The following is a 17695-nucleotide window of genomic DNA, read 5'->3' as shown; positions in this document are numbered from 1 at the left end:
GCCTGCTTCAGATTCTGTCTCCCTCTCTCTCTGCCCCTCCCCCGCTCTCACTCTGTCTCTCTCAGAAATAAATACACATTTAAAAAAATTAAAACAAACAGACAAATGAAAAACAAAACAAGGCGTACGTGGGTGGCTCCATCTGTTAAGCATCTTGGTTTTGGCTCAGGTCACGATCTCACGGGTGGTGGGTTTGATCCCCACTTCAGGCTCTTCACGGACAGTGTGGAGCTTGCTTGGGATTCTGTCTCTCTGCCCCTCCTCTGCTCATGCTCTGTCTTCCTCTCTCTCAAAATAAACTTTATATTTTTTTTTTATTTTTGTTTTATTTTATATTTGAGAGAGAAAGAGAGAGAGTACGAGCAGGGGAGGGGCAGAGTGATGGAAACAGAATCCGAAGCAGCCTCCAGGCTCCGCGCTATCAGCACAGAGCCTGATGCAGGGCTCGAACCCATTAACCACGAGATCACGTCCCTGGGCTGAAGTCAGACGTTTAACCGACTGAGCCACCCAGGCGCCCCAAAATAAATTAAACTTTAAAACAAAACAAAGCAAAACACACACACACACACACTCAGCACACAAAAGCAATGCTTTTCTGCCCCAGCAGTGAGAATGTTTTTGGGCGTGAGTTTTGGAATCAGAAAGTTTTGGCTAAAAACTTTCCTTCAGCCATTTCTTAACTGTAGGTATTGGGCAGGTACTTCAGCCCCTCCGTGCCTGGGTTTCCTCACTTGTAACATAGGGATAAGAGTAGAACTGCGCAGCATTATGTTGTAGATGAAAAGAGATAATTTAGGGAAAGCGTTTGGTACAAGTCCCGGCACAGCGAGATTTCAGTAAGTGTTGTTGTTGTAGTAATAGTTAATGTTGTTATTATTCCCCAGTATAACCAAATAAAATCAATGTTCTTAGAAGATGTGTGAATCCTTGGGAGATCCCCAGATCTGTTCCTCAGGAGCTAAGGTTAGCCCAGACCTAAGTTTGCCAGGACACTACATCACGCCCCAGTCGCTAAGATTGGAAACTTTTGCTCACTTAACAGTATTTATTCAGTGTGGGGCGCTGTGCTCAGTGCTAGGGAGACAGGGGTGAGTGACCTAAACAGAGATGCCCCTGTCCTCATAGGAACCTCACAAACGATCATTGTGAATACAAGGGCACGGCCCCGCCTCTCAGGAGATGCCCAAAAGAACTGAACACAGGGACTTGACCAGGAACTTACACACCCATATTCCTAGCACTTTTTCACAACAACCAAATGGTGGAAGCTATCCAAGTGTCCATCGAGGGATGAATGGATAATCAAAATGCGGTATTTACATATAGTGGACTATTATTCAGCCTTCAAAAGGAAGGAAATTCTGACACTTGCTACGACAAGGATGAAACTTGAAGACGTTACACCAAGTGAAATGAACCAAAAGCAAAAGGAGAAATCTTATATGATTCTATTTATATGGGGTTCCTACAGTAGGCAAATTCGCAGAGACAGAAAGGGGCGGGGGAGGGGAAGTAGGGAGTCGGCGTTTACTGGGGACAGAATTTCAGTTCAGGACGATGACAAGGTTCTGGAGATGGATGGTGATGATGGCTGCCTAACAATGTACTGAACGCCACCAAATCGCGCCCTAGAATGGTTAAAACAGTAAATTTCTTTTAAAGTAAAGTCTACCCGCAAAGTGGCGCTCGAACTCAGGACCCAGAGATCAAGAGTCACATGCTCTTCCAACTGAGCCAGCCAGGCGCCCCCCCAAACAGTACAGTTTATGTGTATTTTACCACTGACGGGGGTCAGAACACGCCTCCTGTGCTAACGAGACTCCAAAAACAGCAGACACAGGAAAGGCATTCTGACCTCCCCCTTTCTTCCTGAAAAGAGAAGATAAAACTCCCACGTGAAAGATGCTCTCTCAAACCAGGAAGAAAAAAAAACATGCTTATCACCAGGGAGGGGATGTTGAGGCCTAGAGGCATCTGTACAAACCAGCCTTGTTAAAATAACTCGTAACTTCCTTTGGCCTTCTCTGCCACAATTACTCCTCTTCATTCAACCTAGTATATGAGCACTCGGGCCTAAGTTTTGGGGTCTTCTTTTTCCTGTGAAGGCTCCCGCCTACATGGAAAAATCAAATCTGCTGCCTTTTCTCCTGTTAATCTGTCTGATGTCAACTTGATTCTCAGGTCCGGCTAGAGACCCTACGAAGGCAGAGGGAAAGTTCTGTCTCCCCTACAGCACGATGAAACAAAACAGAACAAAACACGTTTTCCCAGAGACAGAAAAAAAAAAAAAGAGAAAGAAAGAAAGAAAGAAAGAAGAAAGAAAAGGACAGTGGCCATGAGAAGGGACCCTAATAGGGTTGGGGAGGGGCATTTCCAGGGATGACCTTCCTCGAGGGACAGCTGAGGCCTGTGGGCCAAGGACAAAGAGGGCGGGTGTGGGCGGGGCCTGGCCTGAGCTCTCCCGGCAGGGAGTGTAAATAAGGGTAGGGAACAGGATGAGGTGGACCAGCCAGGTCTGACATGGCAGAGCCTGGTCAGGAGGATTCTAGATTTTGCTAGGAGCGATGGGAAGCCAAGTCAGGGTGTCACGTTGAGAAACGATGCAATCAGATTTGAAAGTCTAAAATCACTCATGGGGCGCCTGGGTGGTTCAGTCGGTTAAGCGTCCAACCTCGGCTCAGGTCAGGATCTCACAGCTTATGAGTTTGACCCCCGCATCGGGCTCTCTGCTGTCAGCACAGAGCCCACTTCGGATCCTCTGTCCCCGTCTCTCTCTGCCCCTTCCCTGCTTATGCTCGCTGTCTCTCAAAACTAAAGAAACATTTAAAAATAAAGTTATTTTTTAATAATGAAATAAAATAAAATCACTCTGTTATTTAGGTGAGAAGTGGGCTTAAGGAGAGAAAAGCAGACGAGAGGGACTACGAATGCCCCACCTCGCATCTTTCCAGGAAGAAGGAGAGGAACCTCGCCAGCTCTGGGAAAGAGCACCCAGAATAGCAGGGAGGGGCCCACATCTGCAACAGCCTCTCTTGGTCGCTCTTCTCCCTGAGTCCCCCGCATCAGAGGGGTCCCTCCAGGCGTGGCTCCTCATTGCCGGGGTGGGGACACCTTCAGAGGTGACGCCCATGTCTTTCCAGGGCTTTGGAGGCACAGAAGTGGGAACGGACAGCGGGAGGCTTAGGTAAACACTGCCATAGCAGGAACTGCTCAGAATAGGCCTTACAGCTGCGTCTGGGGAGACCGAACTTGACAGAGCAGGGAGGTCTGGACTGGGAACCTGGGGTGGGGCTCATCTCCATAGCAACCAGAAACAGCCCCAGCCAGGCCCTGGCTCTGCCTTCTGATGGAGGAGCTTGTGTTACTGAAATACCCACAGGCAAAATGACGCGCCCGGAATAGCTCGGTTCCACATCACCAGCCCCTCATGTGGCACCTGCCACTCCGACATTGTGGCCACCCAACCAGCAGCAGGTGGCTGAAAGCTGAAGGTCACCAGGAGTCTTTCTCTCACTGGCTTGTTTGAAAGATGACAACCGGCGGAGTGAAAAAAACCTGGCATATCAAGCATGGGTTTATTCGATAACACTCAGGTACGAGAACCGTCAGTATTTTTCCTAAATCAAATAAAATTTGATTATGAGCCGCCCTTTGCCAAGAGGGTAAGATATCCAACCTCAGGCACGCTTGGAAGGATGGTGGTGGTCTTTGTCCTTGGTCCTTTGTCCGCTGGATAGGAGAGCTTCTCCGTGGGGTGGGAATCTTCACGCCACACGGATGGCACTTGAGACGCCCACTGTCTGAGCCCAAGTGGTCCTTGCATGGCGAGCCTTCTCTCCCCTGGGCCAAGCGAGGGTCGGGGATGGTGCCCAGTTGCTGTCCTTCTGCTCCAAACCCACGGTAGTAGTCTGCCAGAGCAAAGTACCACAAAGTAAGTGGCTTAAAACCGACAGAAACTGTTGTCTCACCGGTCTGAAGGCCGGCGTTCGAAACCAAGGTCTTGGCAGATTTAGTGCCCTCTGAGGCTGTGACGGAGAATCTATGAGCAAGGCCGCTGTTTTCTGGCAGTTTGTTGACACTATTTGGCAATTCTTGGCTTGTAGAAGCCTTTGTCTTCACATGGCCTTCTCCCTGTGAAGAAACTTCCCCTTTTTATAAGGACAAGAGTCATACTGAATTAGAGCCCACCCTAATTACCTCATCTTAACGAATTACATCTGCAACAACCCTACTTCCACTCCACTTAAGGTCACGTTCTGCGGTACTAGGGGCTAAGATTTCAACACGTGAATCTGGGGAGAACACAATTCAGCCCATGACGCCCACCCTCTACATTGGGCTTCCGGATGCTGGGGTTGGGGCTCTAGGGGCCGCATTTGTCCGGCATCTCCTCGCGGGGCTCTGCCAACAGGGGGCGCTAGAGGGCCTTCAGGGCTCTAGGAGGAGAGGGAAACGGCACTTCCTGGGGGCTCCGGGCACCCCAACATCAAGGGAAGTCTTCTTCGCCAGCGGTGGCAGCTTCGAGCACTTCCGGACACCTTGGCATCCTTTGCTTAACCTCTTCAGTTACCTCGCCACCTAACTCTCCAGCGACACGACTAGCTTTATGCCTGTTTTACTTCTTCACAGTAAACGCTCTCTCTGGTCCCATAGCTGCTGTGGTTCGTCTCCGGACTGGACCCCTTGACACAACCCAAACCACAGTTCTCGTCGTCCAGCACCCCTGCTCTCGGCAGCCACGCCCCACCTCTTGGGACTGCCAAACGGGAGCAAGGCAAGTGGGTTACCGCTAGAGGATCCCCCAAACTCTGCTTCTGTCCCTGAGCTCTGGGAAGTACCCCGTCCCCTCTGCGGGTCCAGCCATTTACCCTCTCTCGCCCTCCAGCCCTTCCGGCCCCAGCTGCACACAGTGGGCCTTTTTTTTCTTAGAAGGATGTGGGAACTTCTGGGCTCAGCCAGCACTGAGAACATCTGTTAGAGAACCCATAAGCCCACCCACCCTGGGAACAAGAAGGCTTGTCTACCCTCTTGGCTGAGAGAGGAGAAATGCCTCTCAGTCTGAGTCAGCCACCGCACAAAGAGTGAAGAAACAAGGTGATATCTAAACAGCTGCTCAGCTTTACAAAGAGGCTGAGACTTACCTAAATCACCCCGATGCAACCCTTTAGCATACTGATTTGGGAATCCTAAATATGAGACAGTATCAGCTTCAGGAGTGGGGAGAATGCAGGTCCCCACGGTGGTGGGGGTGGGGGTTGCCATCCTCAACTCCAACGCTCCCCTTGCCTTCTCTCCTCCTCCCATCCCACCCCCCCCACCCTCATCCTTTCTTCTGAAACAGGGGTTCTCAAGCTGAAGATTGCATAATCAATTTAATGCATAACAATTAGCATTTTTTTAACCTAAATTTTTTTTTAATTTTTTTTAAGTTTATTTATTTTTCAGAGAGAGAGAGAGAGAGAGAGAAAGACAGAGCATGGGTGGGGGGGGCGGGCAGAGAGAGGGAGACACAGAATCCGAAGCAGGCTCCAAGCTCTGAGCTGTCAGCACAGAGCCCAATGCGGGGCTCGAACTCACGGACTGCAAGGTCATGACCTGAGCTGAAGTCGACGCTCAGCCGACTGAGCCACCCAGGCACCCCTAAAAAATATTTTTTAACGTTTATTTATTTTTGAGAAAGAGGCAGAGCACAAGCAGGGGAGGGGCAGAGAAAGAGGGAGACACAGAATCTGAAGCAGGCTCCAGGCTCTGAGCTGTTGGCACAGAGCCCGATGTAGGGCTCGAACTCAGGAACTGTGAGATCATGACCTGAGTCAAAGTCAGCGTTTAACGGACTGAGCCACCTAGGCACCAAGCAATTTTTTAAAATTACAAAATAAAATAGAAAGTTTCAGAGTACATCAAATCATACAAATTTAAATTGTCCCAAAGCTGGTCTAGGGAAAATCAGAGTTTTGCTTTTTGTTTTTTTGTTTTTAGCTGATGTAATTCTGTCTCCTGGGGAGACAAGCATTCATGATAAGATGCTTAAGCAATTTTTAGATAAATTTTAATAGCATTAAGATTTGTTCTGGGAAATTGGTTACCCACCTACCCAACCCAGCTGTCTTCAGTCAGGAGCCCAGTGAGGGTGCGTGGCTGGCTCAGCTGGTTGAGCGTCTGGCTCTTGCTTTCAGCTCAGGTCATGATCTCACAGTTCGGGGGATCAAGTCCCACGTAAGCTGGGTTCCATGGGCTGATGGTGAGAATCCTGCTTGGGATTCTCTCTCTCCTCTTTTCTCTGCCGCTCCCCCTGCAGCTTAGATCTGGGGCACACCCACTAATTGTTGGAAATTGCAATGCCTGTCTAGGGGTATTCCTGATAAGGATTCAGCAGTCACGGAGGGGGATCATCAAGCTGTCTTATAACAGCTGCATGACCTTGGGCGAAAACCATGCTTTCTGCTAGCTTTGCTGTAGGCTTTATCTGTGTCTCTCCTCCCAGCCTGACTGCTGGGCTACTCTTTTCTGTTTTAGTCTGAACTGATTTTTACTCTTTCAGACCCAAACAGGTTTTTCCTCTTCCAGCTGCACTTATAAAATATGCATCTGTGTGTACTTCTGTCCTGATATAAAATGTATTTCTTTTTTTTTTAATTTTTGAGAGAGAGCACGAGAGAGGGAGGGAAGGGGGTGGGGGGTTGGGGACCGAGGCTCCAAAGCAGGCTCTGTGCTAACAGCAGCGAGTCTGATGAGGGGCTTGAACTCGTGAACCTTGAGATCATGACCTGGGCCAAAGTCAACCGACCGAGCCACCCAGATGTTCCTAAGATGTATTTCCTACTATGGGGTCGGGGGTAAAAAAAAAAAAAAGGAAAGAAAGAAAAGAAAGAAAAGAAAAAAGAAAAGAAAAGAAAAGAAGAGAAAAGAAAAGAAAGAAAAAGAAAACCACCATCTGGTAAACTGCTCCCCAAACTTTGTAATGTCGTGGCACGTATAGAGAATGATTATTTATTCAGAACAAATAGGATCTGTCCTGCTCACTAGGGCAACTGCATGATGCTTTCTGGGCCTTCAGAGGTGACCGGCCACCACGGGGTTGTCCTGGGGCGAAGGGAGCAGTATGGCAGGCATACTTGGGCCCTAGCTTAGCGCACCACTCAAGAAGCTTCCCTCTGGGGGGAAAAAAAAGCTCCTCCTCGCTGGAGATCAGGAGGGATTACAGCTCAGCAAAGAGCGATCATTTCTGGAAACAAGCAGAGCCTGTGTGGACTCGAAGGCAGAAGTCTGAGTTCTGAGACTTGGGCCCAGACACGGGGCACTTTGCTGCTGACTTGGTTCAGCAATGAATTGCCCTCGAGCCCCCCAGCATGGGTGCTGGAAACCACTGGCCCCTTTCACAGTTGGGAGATTCTAACACTATGTTCATATGTCATGCATTTATTTTATTATTACTATTTTTAAGTATTTTATTTATGTTTAAAGATTTTGTTTCTAAGCAATCTCCACACCTAACGTGGGACTCGAATTCACAACCCCGGGAACCAAGCATCGCACGCGCTACTGACCAAGCCAGCTGGGCGCCTCGTGGTCATATGTTTTCATTAAATTTGGAAAAGTCAAACATTGAAGCCGGACTCAACTAAGCCTGCTATCTCTTCTCCACTCTGACTTCCTCTTCAACACATTTCCTCTCCTGTCCAGAGGCCTAACCATGGCCACATACTGTGTTTTCAGGATTGTGTATTTTAGTTCTTTAAGCAAGGCCTCCAAAAGCTTTAGGCCCCACAAAACCTCCAATTGCCTCTGTGACCAATCAAGTTCCGCAAAGGGTCGGGGGATGGGACTGTACTGGTTCCCCACCTTCCCTTTTATGGTCCTCAAAGCTGCCATTCTTGCATACCCTTTACTGGGTGGATTTCACTTTCTTTTTGAAATTTGTTATTAATATTTAGAATGTGCACAACAAACAATTAAACATTACAAGAAAGTAGACAACAAATGCACAGAGTCACCAGCCTGCCCAATTCCCCAGACCCACGCCTCAGTGGGGTAATCCAAAAACAATGCCCAGTGGTTCTTTCCAGAAATTTTAGATCTAGATCTAGATCCTAATTTAAATACAAGCAGAAGCTTTTTTTTTTTTGAAGCATATTTACACACCCAGTTTGTACTTACACTTGATCTTAGCCAAAAGGCCGAGAAGTGATTATACACCGGTTTGTACTTAACAAACTGGCATTCTTTCTGTATCTGCACATGGAATTTGTCTTCAATTTTTTTTTTCAAACAGCTGCATAGACTGTATGTGCCAAAATTAATTTAACTACTAGGGCAGAGTATATCATGTCCATCATGCAGTGATTCATGCACGTGTCCTGCAAAGTCCCACCTGCTTCTGCACAAGTCTTCACAGAAGGCCAGGGGCACCTCGGTGGCTCAGTCAGTTGAGCTTCCAACACCTGATTTTGGCTCAGGTCATGATCTCACAATTCATGGCATCAAGCCTGGCAATCAGGTTCTATGCTGACAGCGTGGGGCCTGCTTGGGATTCTATCTCTCTCTCTCTCTCTCTCTCTCTCTCTCTCAAATATAAACCTTAAAAAAAATAAATAAAATCAAACTCTGATCCTGTAAGATTAATGATGCACCGCCACGTGAGGAGTGAGACCCCCCTGATTCCTCCTCAAGATCCACTCAGAGGTGGGGGTAGTTTACATAATAACTACAGCTGCCCAGTGGACGCCGCCCAGTGCTGGGTCCTAAGCTGAGATGAGTCAGCTCTCTTTTGTAAGCCATATAATGGGGCTGCCGGTCTCGCTTTATGCCTAGTTCCATTTAATTACTGTCTTGTTTAAATCTTCCAGCTGGGACGCTGCTGGGCTGGCCCGACTGTAAGCTAGAACATTCCAGGAGTAGCAGCGCCACCGCGAGGCCAGCTCAGTGGAGGCGGCCAGGAGGTGGGGTGGCTACCGCTCAGAAGGTGGGTTTGGCGGAGGCGTCAGGTCCGGGCATCGAGCCCTCCCCCCGCACGGACATTCTCACCCCCAACTCGGAGAGTGTGGGTCTGACTTCAAGACATGGATGGAAGTTTTTCCTGGCTCCTCTCTGCCAGCCCGCCACCATGTCCTGGAACTGGGTCCTGCACTCATTTGCGAGGCTAGGGACTACCCTAATCCGGGGCAAAGTCAGACTCAGGGCTCCATAAATGTTGAGTGAATAAAGATGCGCCAGCAAGTGGCTGTTCAGCATTCCCCACACCAGGTTTAGGTTCCTATACCCCTATTAGGTGAGTATGCACTTTTGAGCTCAGGGCCTTTATGATAAATTCCCCTGTGACGTGTTCAGCTGTTCATTCTGGGTCTCTTTGAAGACGGGATGGAGAGTGGGGAACGCGGAGGCCGCTGAGTCAAGCAATAAAAGGAGTCAACCCAGGCCTACGTTTTGGGAGACTACAAACTCCAGAATACATCCTTCCACTAGCGTAGAGAAAGGCCGATTGAAGGAGCATTGCCTTCTGGGAATTGTAGTCTTCAGCTTGTTTGTGATGCAGGCGAAGCTCGGAGGGGAGGGGGAGTGTGAGTAAACTATGACCACGTGACGCTCGAGATCAGGTGGTGGGGACAGCCTCCGCGCAAGAGCTGTGATTGGCTGACTCTAATACGAACGACGCCACTAGGGGCGGGCGCTAGGGAGGCGCAAGCGCACTGCGTTGGGAGTCTCGGGACCCTTCTCCGAGAGACTATGGCGCTCAACAAGAATCACTCGGAGGGCGGCGGAGTGATCGTCAACAACACAGAGAGGTGACAACATTGCGGAAGGATCCTAGAGGAACGAAGGGAGGGAGTGGGCGGCGTGGGCGGGGGGCGGGGAGGTGGTGGGGGATAAGCCCGTGAAGAGGGGAAACTGATGGGGTGCGGTGGTGGGGGGGGTAACGGCTGGAGGCGGGGCCGGCGGGAGGGGGGCTGGTCGAGGAGGAGGTTGCGATTAGCCGTCGGGTGGGGGTGGGGCTGCTGGACGGGGACAGGGCTTGGGGAGACAGGGCCCCGGGGTCGTTCTTGAGCCCCCTTCCCAGAGTCGATGACTTCAAGAGATGGGAACAGCCTTAGACAAAAATAATTGCCGTTTCTTGGGCGTTTACTACATTAGTACGTGTCAGGCCCTGCTTCTCTCCTATCTTATTTAATATGTAAGTACTGCGCGGCAGAGCATACTGTTATACACGTTTTACACGTAGGGAAAGTGAGGCACAGGGAAGTTGAGTAACTTGCCTGAGATCACAGAGCTGTAAATAACCAAGATGGGATTCCAGGAAAGGTGACTTTACATTGTTCCCAGTTTGTAAGTCGATAGGTTTAACTATCAGTATGTAGCCTTTTAGTATATTCCAGAACTGCTGAGTTTCCAGATGAGAAACTGAGACCCAGAGGTGCCGTTAAATAGGTAGCGCTTGTCAAATGTCTAACACAATTCCCGGCACGGTGTCCGTCCTTGTCTGTTTCTTTCCAATGCATGTTGACTTGGTTTACTCCCAGAACCGAGGTCTCCCAACTTAAGAGTTCTTTCTTCCCACCCCTCCCATCAGTTCTGTCTCTCTCCCCATCTCTGGACCTCTCAGTGGCTTCTCTCTGGCTCCTTGGGCACTGAGAATTGGGTCATCCAGCTTTGGTTGAGCTATGCTGACTCTGAAATGCTTCTTGAAGGCAGAAGGCGTTTAGGAGGAGTCTGAGTCACCAGAAGAGACTTGGTGCGATCAGAGCTTTGTAGCCTGCTAAGGCCAGCACCCAGAAATGTTTGATGAGTCAGGAGAAAGCCTGGGGTGCTCCCAGCCTCAGAATACTGACTTCCCCTCTATCTTACGTGCTCAGGTCTGCTGGACCAGCCTGTTCCTAGTAATGACCTCTTTTCTCTGAGTTGTCCTTCTCTTTTCTGGTACTAGTCCTCTCTCCCACTTAGCCCTCCCCGGTGAAAAAAGTTGTGGTATTTGGGAGGAAGGGGAAGACAAATGGAACCATGTGAACTTGGACCTTGTTATCTTATAATCAGAGAAATCTCACATTGTTCCCAGTTTGTAAGCTGTCTGTGTGAGAGCCAGTCTCCGGCCTGGAAAAACACTTTCGATGCCATGTAGTAACATCTCCTGGGACTATTTTTCTTTCTTTCTCAGTGGGACTTTGTGGGACGAGAATGTATCTATCCTGCTTGGGCCTCCTACCTGGCTTAGGGCTCCATTCTGCTTGCTAAATAATAGTGTGCCTTGTTTGAGAAAATGCTTTGGCCCCGTTTCCCCCCAAATTGCGTATACAGTAATTGAAGTTTAGCGTTTAAAATTTCATGTGTAAAATAGCCTTGCTCTTTTAAGCCACGAATCCCTTTGAGAGTGATCAAAGCCACGGATTCTCTGAGAAAAATGCATGTGCACCATCATCTCAAGGGCTTCGTGGCCTAAAACCCCAGCCAACCCAGGTCTGGAAACCCAGCTTTAAAGGAGCCCTGAAGTAAAGCCCTTTGGGGATGCATAGAGCCACGTCTTAAAGGGTTTGTGTATTAGGACTCAAAAACAAACCAGCGAAAACAGAAAACACCTATAATAAGGACTCGGAAGAAAATGGGAGAGTTAACCCAGGTAATCTAACCTGATTTGAGGGATTACAGGGTTAAGGCTTTAAAGCCCTCAGCTCCTCTGGTGTGGTCACCTGGGCGTGGGGGGGTGTGCGAGGCTTGGGGAAATCTGCAGACCTCTGCCTTGCTCCTCCCTTCCAGGGCTATATTAATGGTTTCCTTGCAGCAATGTCAAAACAGAGATGCGACATGCTGGACACCTGCCTACCGGGGGCGTGCAGTCCCTGGGGAAACCAGATCATGGCTCCAGACTGGCTCATCAGGGCTTTTCCTGCTTTCTTATCACAGCATCCTGATGTCTTATGACCATGTGGAACTTACGTTCAATGATATGAAGAACGTGCCCGAGGCCTTCAAAGGGACCAAGAAAGGCACCGTCTACCTTACCCCTTACCGGGTGAGTTGCACAGTGTGATGGTTGGTTTGAAAGCTTGTGTTTCCTGGACGCTGATGGGGGTTTTAGGTCAGCGTCATGAGTCCAGTGGCCTCTGAACCTGGTGAATGTTCGTTCCTCACTCCACGTGTTTCTGTCACATGCTCTTGGGTGCTAGAACCATCAGACTGCTTGTGCAGCTTGAACTGACCCCTGGGTGTTGACTCCATGCAAATTCCAGATCTTTTGCTGTAAAATCTGTGTGTTGTTGGGTCAGTCCCCGCTGCTGGGATGACTGCAGCCTGGAGTAGAGGCTGTTGTTACTTTGATTTCCGTCAGAGTAGCCCACGAGGCCTTTGTGTACATCCAGAGTGACAAATGTGGTAAACAGGATACAGTAGCAGGGCCACAGCCTCCAGCTGGGCAGAAAGCCCGGCAAAACCCTGCAGAGCGAGAAGTGCCAGACTGCGGAATGGGCCTTGGCCTGAGAATTACCCAGGCCGACTCTGAGAGCCTTCCAGAGAAAGACAAATGGCCATTCTTGAAAAAGGTTCGCTGCCTGTAGCTACCAAGAGTTAGATTTAAAGACGGTTGGAAGTGGGGCGTAGCTTCAAGTTTTTATCAACGGGCCTTGGCAGAGAGACAAGGGAGCCTCAAAACGCCTTTTCTGTCATCTTCAGCCACAGATGGAAGTCACGGGTTTAAAACAGAGGGTTGTCCCAAGTGCGGGACGGGAAGCTCTTGCTGCTCTTTGGGCAGCCCCCTTCTCCCAGGATCTCACCCCGTCGGGCTACACCTCCCCGCTCTGGAAGCCAGCGCTGCCTACCCCTGCCTCTCTGCCCCAGCGCTCTGCACTTTTGTGCCACATCCGCCACCCCCTCACCGCCACTCAAACGGCAGAGCGGTCTGTTCCTCTCACACACGCTGTGAACGGCGTCTTTTTTCTCACAAACACCCACGTTCGGCCTCCAGCCAGGCTGCACGTGGGACCTTTCACTTTCAGAGTGCTCTCCAGAAGCTTCCTCGGTGCAGAGCGCCCTGGGGCTGCTGGGCCCTGGCCAGGGGAGCAGACCCCTCACGCACGGGAGGTGCTAGCTAAGGGGGGCTTCGGGCCGTGGGGTGGGCACTGATGGCTCCCGTCCTCTCTGCCTGCAGGTTGTCTTTCTGTCCAAAGGAAAGGATGCCATGCAGTCCTTCATGATGCCCTTTTATCTGATGAAGGACTGTGAGATCAAGCAACCTGTGTTTGGTGCGAACTACATCAAGGGAACAGTGAAGGCTGAAGCAGGAGGTGGGTGATGAAGGCTCCGGGCCACGGATGGGGCTTCCAGAGAGGTGCTCTGCCGCGCCCCTGCTAGACGTCCCCTTCGGACCCTTATCACCCCCGGGCCCTGTCCTCTTCCTGGCTCTGGATTAGCTTCCAAGCCCAACACCCAGGCTGCCAGTTGTTCAGCAGAGGTGGGTTTTGGCCAAGGGCTAGGAGATGCTGGCGTTAAAGGTAGCAACTCAGATCACATTCTCAGAGCAAAATCAGCTATGTCACTGAAAACTAAGAAAAAAAATGCTTATCGTGACCTGGGGAATGTGTGCAAAGTTTAGCTGTCAGGTTCTCGGGAGGGGCCTTTTCCCTAGAGCCAGGAAGAGCCAGCTGTCTCTCTGCCACCAGAGACGCCCTGTTTGGTGGCCGGCTTTTGTGCAGACACCAGAGACTTCTTTGTCGAACTTGGCCTTCCCCTCACACCCAGCCAAGTGGAAGCTTGGTCTCTAGGCGCTCACAGTTCCCCTCTGGCAGAAGCCAGGTTCGAGGGGCCAGGGGTCCATCCTTAGGCCCCTCAGGAGGGGAGATCTGCTCTGAACTTGAATGTCACTTGTTGCTGAGTGAACCTGCCCTAGGGAGGCTGCTTCGTGGGGGTGGGAGGCTCTAGGGCTGATGGACTTCCACGGCTGGGGGTGGGGTAACAGGCTTGTTCCAAGAAAGAAGAGCCGCCTCTTCCAAAGAGCGAAGCAGGCACGGGCAGGAGGCGGGCACTGCAGAGCCAACCCTTGCCCCGCAGGCCACCAGGTCACTGGCCAGAGACCCCAAGAGAACAGAGAGCCGTCTCTTGAGGCTCTTGAGGCTGTGTTCTTTTCCTGAGCTGTTGACGCAATGTTCCCCTCCCAGGTGGCTGGGAAGGCTCTGCGCCATACAAGTTGACCTTTACGGCAGGGGGAGCCATCGAGTTTGGACAACGGATGCTACAGGTGGCATCTCAAGGTATCAAGGCTCTGAAAGCCCCCGGGGCGAAGGACACACTGACACGCGTGGGTTTAGTTTGTGCATTTGACTTGGTTTACTTTTTATTCTGATCTTTTAAGCACTAGAGAGAGAAAGTCTCTGGGCCCCGGGCCTGCCGGGGCTGGGAATTGAGAAGAAAGCTTGTAATTAGCGTCACTCCAGCCTGTACCTCGAAGGCTGGGTTTGCCCTGTCTGGAGCAGGTATAGGACATCTTGACAAAGCTCTTTGGACCCAAGGACATTTTACTGTGGCCTCATAAAAACAAACGTGAAACCCAACCTTTAAGCTACCATTAACACTTGAAATCCCCAAGGGTTGTGCTCGGCAGACATCCTCCCGTCGCCCCCAGCCTCACCCCGGCTCCGGCTGGTACCCCATCCCCGAACCTCCCTCTTTCTGTCCATCTGTCCTCTGCCCACCCCTCCCCCCTGCCCTTGACCTCCCCTGCCTTGGCTCTGACCTGCCTCCCCATCCAGACTCCTCACTTCTTCCCTGACCAAGGCTGGCTCCAGCGTGGATGGGGAGTGGAATGGGGCGGGGTAGGGCATGTCTGCTGTGCACATTCCAGGGACCCTGCAGCTCCCCTCGGTAGGCGACACTCATTTCTCTCTCCCCTTGTACTTATAGCCTCCCGAGGTGAAGCCCCCAATGGAGCCTATGGGTATTCTTACATGCCCAGCGGGGCCTATGTCTTTCCCCCGCCAGTCGCCAATGGAATGTACCCCTGCCCTCCTGGCTACCCCTATCCACCGCCCCCACCTGGTGAGTGTGTCCTTTGCTGCCCACCCCTCACCCCACCCACCCACTAACCACCCCACCCAGGCCAGGGGGTTGTAGAGGGGAGACTTGTTCTTCAAGCTGCTTCAGGACTAATTGAGAAGGTGGAGAGGCCCGGGAGCTGCCAGCTGAGGGGCTAGGCTGCTCACTGGCCCCTGTTCCTCTCTTGCCGAGCAGAGTTCTATCCAGGACCCCCCATGATGGACGGGGCCATGGGATATGTGCAGCCCCCACCACCGCCCTATCCTGGGCCCATGGAACCTCCTGTCAGCGGCCCTGATGTCCCCTCTACTCCTGCAGGTGAGGCCCTGGGCTGCTAGCAGTCCTGGGGGGCCAGCCCTCCCCTCTCCGTGGCTGTGTGGAGAGCCTCAGAGAACAGTTAGAGGTCGGCCGGGAGCTCCACCTGGTGAATGACCCCGAGCCTTGGACTAGTCCCGGGGACTAGCAGTGTGGTTGCTCCTGGGGAGGGTCTAGATTCCACCCTCACCTCCAGCCTCTTCCCCGACTAGCCTTGTGCCCGGGGGCTGGGAAGGTCTCCCTGTATCGTCTTGTCTTCTGTAACCGCATGGTGGCGGTACCACCTGGCGGGATCATGGGGAGAGAGGGGTAAAGGAGTTGGAAAGAACCAAACTGGACCAGGCAGCACTAGCTGCTGGGGGGAGGATGCCTGGCAGGGGGCATCTATCTCAGTACAGCTCCAGGGGCAGCTGGAAGAGGGGAGGGCTTGTCACTGGGACTTAGCCCAAGCGTGTTTGTTCTCGCAGCTGAAGCCAAGGCGGCAGAAGCGGCTGCCAGCGCCTATTACAACCCGGGCAACCCACACAACGTCTACATGCCCACGGTGAGCAGGGCCCATGCGCGGGCGGCCAGATGCAAGGGTTTAGGGGTGGGAAGATCTGGTCTCGTTGTGAACCTTCTAATGCGATCTTTCCTCCTTCCTTCCTCAGACCCAGCCTCCGCCACCTCCCTACTACCCCCCGGAAGATAAGAAGACCCAGTAGACCCCTCCCACCCCTGCTTCCCACCCCTCGTCACTCTTCCCTTCCCTTCCTCTTGGGGCTGAGACTGGGGTTCGGGGGGGTGATGGAAGGGCCTTGTTCTTCCTCCAGGTGTGATTATAAAACACTTCCCAAGGACTGGTGTTGAGGGAAGGGGGGGCCCCCCTGACTCGGGAGCCGTGCCTCGCAGCTTCTCAAGCTATAGCTCAGAGCCCGCTCAGTCGGCGCCGCTCGGTCGTGCTTCCCTCTCGCCACGCCGGGGGCTCTGTTCAGGAGCGTGAGCGTCCACCTCGTTCCCGTCTTGCTCTAGTAGTTTCTCCCCACGGAGACTCTCTGGCCACCTCCTGTACCGCAGTCCAGCTCCCTCGTTTTGGAATCCACTTTATACTCGGCCTCGTGAACTCCCTCAGACCAGCCTCGGGTCTTCCTGAGGGCCCCTGCCAGGCCCCCCTCACATTCCCTCCACTCTGGTCTGTGCCTAACCATGGAAACCGGACTGTCAGCCCACATTCCAATCCCAGCCAGCCTCCAGCCCCGGTCACACTCTTCTTCCCCTCCCTGCCCTGTCCTGTCCTCGGTCGTCTGTTGTCTGTCGCCACCGCTTTGTGACTTTTTGGAGCTTTAACGTGAGCTTCCAGGGGGTGGGCCGCCTCAGGACCAGGCCGCCGCGATGGGGAGGGAGCCCACTGCTTCCCTCCCGAGTGTTTCTGGCATTTGTTTCCCTTTGCCTTCTCTCTTTTCTCTCTAGAAGGGGCTTCTCAGACTGGATGCGTGTTCATCCATCCCATCATGCCATTTGGGGGCTGCTGGGTGGGCTGGAACAAAGGCCCTGACCCCTGGGGCCTGGCCTGAACCTGTGTGCTGACCGTGACCTCTCACCAGCCCCTCACCCTGCCCTCTTCCCTTTAAGCTTCATGCCTAATTGGTGATATGCCCCCTGGATGCACTAAAATTTGCTCTCATTTGCTTCTGGACTGGCCGTGAAGTGAGGAGATGGTTATTTAAAGAGAATTCCCTATTTATTTGACAAAAAAAAAAAAAAAGAAAGGAAAGAGAAAGACAACAACCAGTTAATATATTAACGTGAAATAAACCCTGTTTGCACCTTGATTTGTTTGCTGAAAATGTGAAGTAGTAAAAATGAAGTGACTGGACCTGTCTGGCTCTGTGTGTGGTGACCAGCGTGATCTCTTGGGAAAAGAGAACTGGCTGCTAAGGGCCCTGGGGAGACTGTTCCCGCCCCGTGTGAGAGCCCCTTGTTCCCACAGCGCATGGGGGCCCAGGACCACTCCGGCTTCCCACGTCTCCATTCCACGGTGGTTACTCGGCAACTTTGCCCACCCACGGGGTCCCCTGGGGCCTGGGGCAGCCCAGCAGCTGTCCTGGGCTGGGAGCTTTAGAACCAGGGGCCAGGCTGCTGTGCTCACCACCTCGTGGAAGGGTGCCTGTGGGAGGGACATGTCAGGTGGCCCCTCCTGCGGGTGCCTTCTCCTTGTGAAGCTCCGTGCCTGGGAGCAGGGAAGAGCCAACCTCCGTGCCCAGGCCTGCACCCCCCTGGGCCCTGGCCTGGAGGAAGGCCATGGGTGTGGCATCCGTGCCTCTGGGAGCTCAGAAAGCCCAGTACTGAAGTGTCCTATTTTTCTGTCCCTTCTTGCTGGGCTGCACCG

General features: G+C 52.1%; 1 protein-coding gene and 1 long non-coding RNA gene across 3 annotated transcripts; one reads left to right on the top strand and one right to left on the bottom strand.

The window, feature by feature from the left end:
• Window positions 1-3564: 3564 nt before the first annotated feature.
• LOC125152101 (uncharacterized) lies at window positions 3565-8435 on the bottom strand. Its single transcript, XR_007147042.1, has 2 exons — window positions 8375-8435; window positions 3565-3911 (listed from the first exon to the last, which is right to left on the bottom strand). It is a non-coding gene; the product is annotated as an uncharacterized LOC125152101 (long non-coding RNA).
• A 969-nt stretch (window positions 8436-9404) lies between these two features.
• On the top strand, window positions 9405-17182 carry WBP2 (WW domain binding protein 2). 2 transcript variants are annotated; one of them, XM_047833325.1, is made up of 8 exons: window positions 9405-9785; window positions 11893-12001; window positions 13133-13268; window positions 14139-14231; window positions 14881-15015; window positions 15208-15330; window positions 15795-15871; window positions 15978-17182. In XM_047833325.1, the coding sequence occupies exons 1-8, from the start codon at window positions 9727-9729 to the stop codon at window positions 16029-16031; spliced, it is 786 nt and encodes a 261-aa protein (XP_047689281.1). In that variant the 5' UTR covers window positions 9405-9726; the 3' UTR covers window positions 16032-17182. The 2 variants fall into 2 exon arrangements, with proteins under 2 accessions (XP_047689281.1, XP_047689282.1); XM_047833326.1 differs by lacking the exon at window positions 9405-9785 and adding an exon at window positions 10016-10171.
• Window positions 17183-17695: the final 513 nt, after the last annotated feature.

The sequence above is a fragment of the Prionailurus viverrinus genome, chromosome E1, assembly GCF_022837055.1.
Source record: "Prionailurus viverrinus isolate Anna chromosome E1, UM_Priviv_1.0, whole genome shotgun sequence".
Taxonomy (NCBI): domain Eukaryota; kingdom Metazoa; phylum Chordata; class Mammalia; order Carnivora; family Felidae; genus Prionailurus; species Prionailurus viverrinus.
Note: the sequence above shows the minus strand (reverse complement) of the source record. Positions and strands in the feature narration are given on the sequence as shown.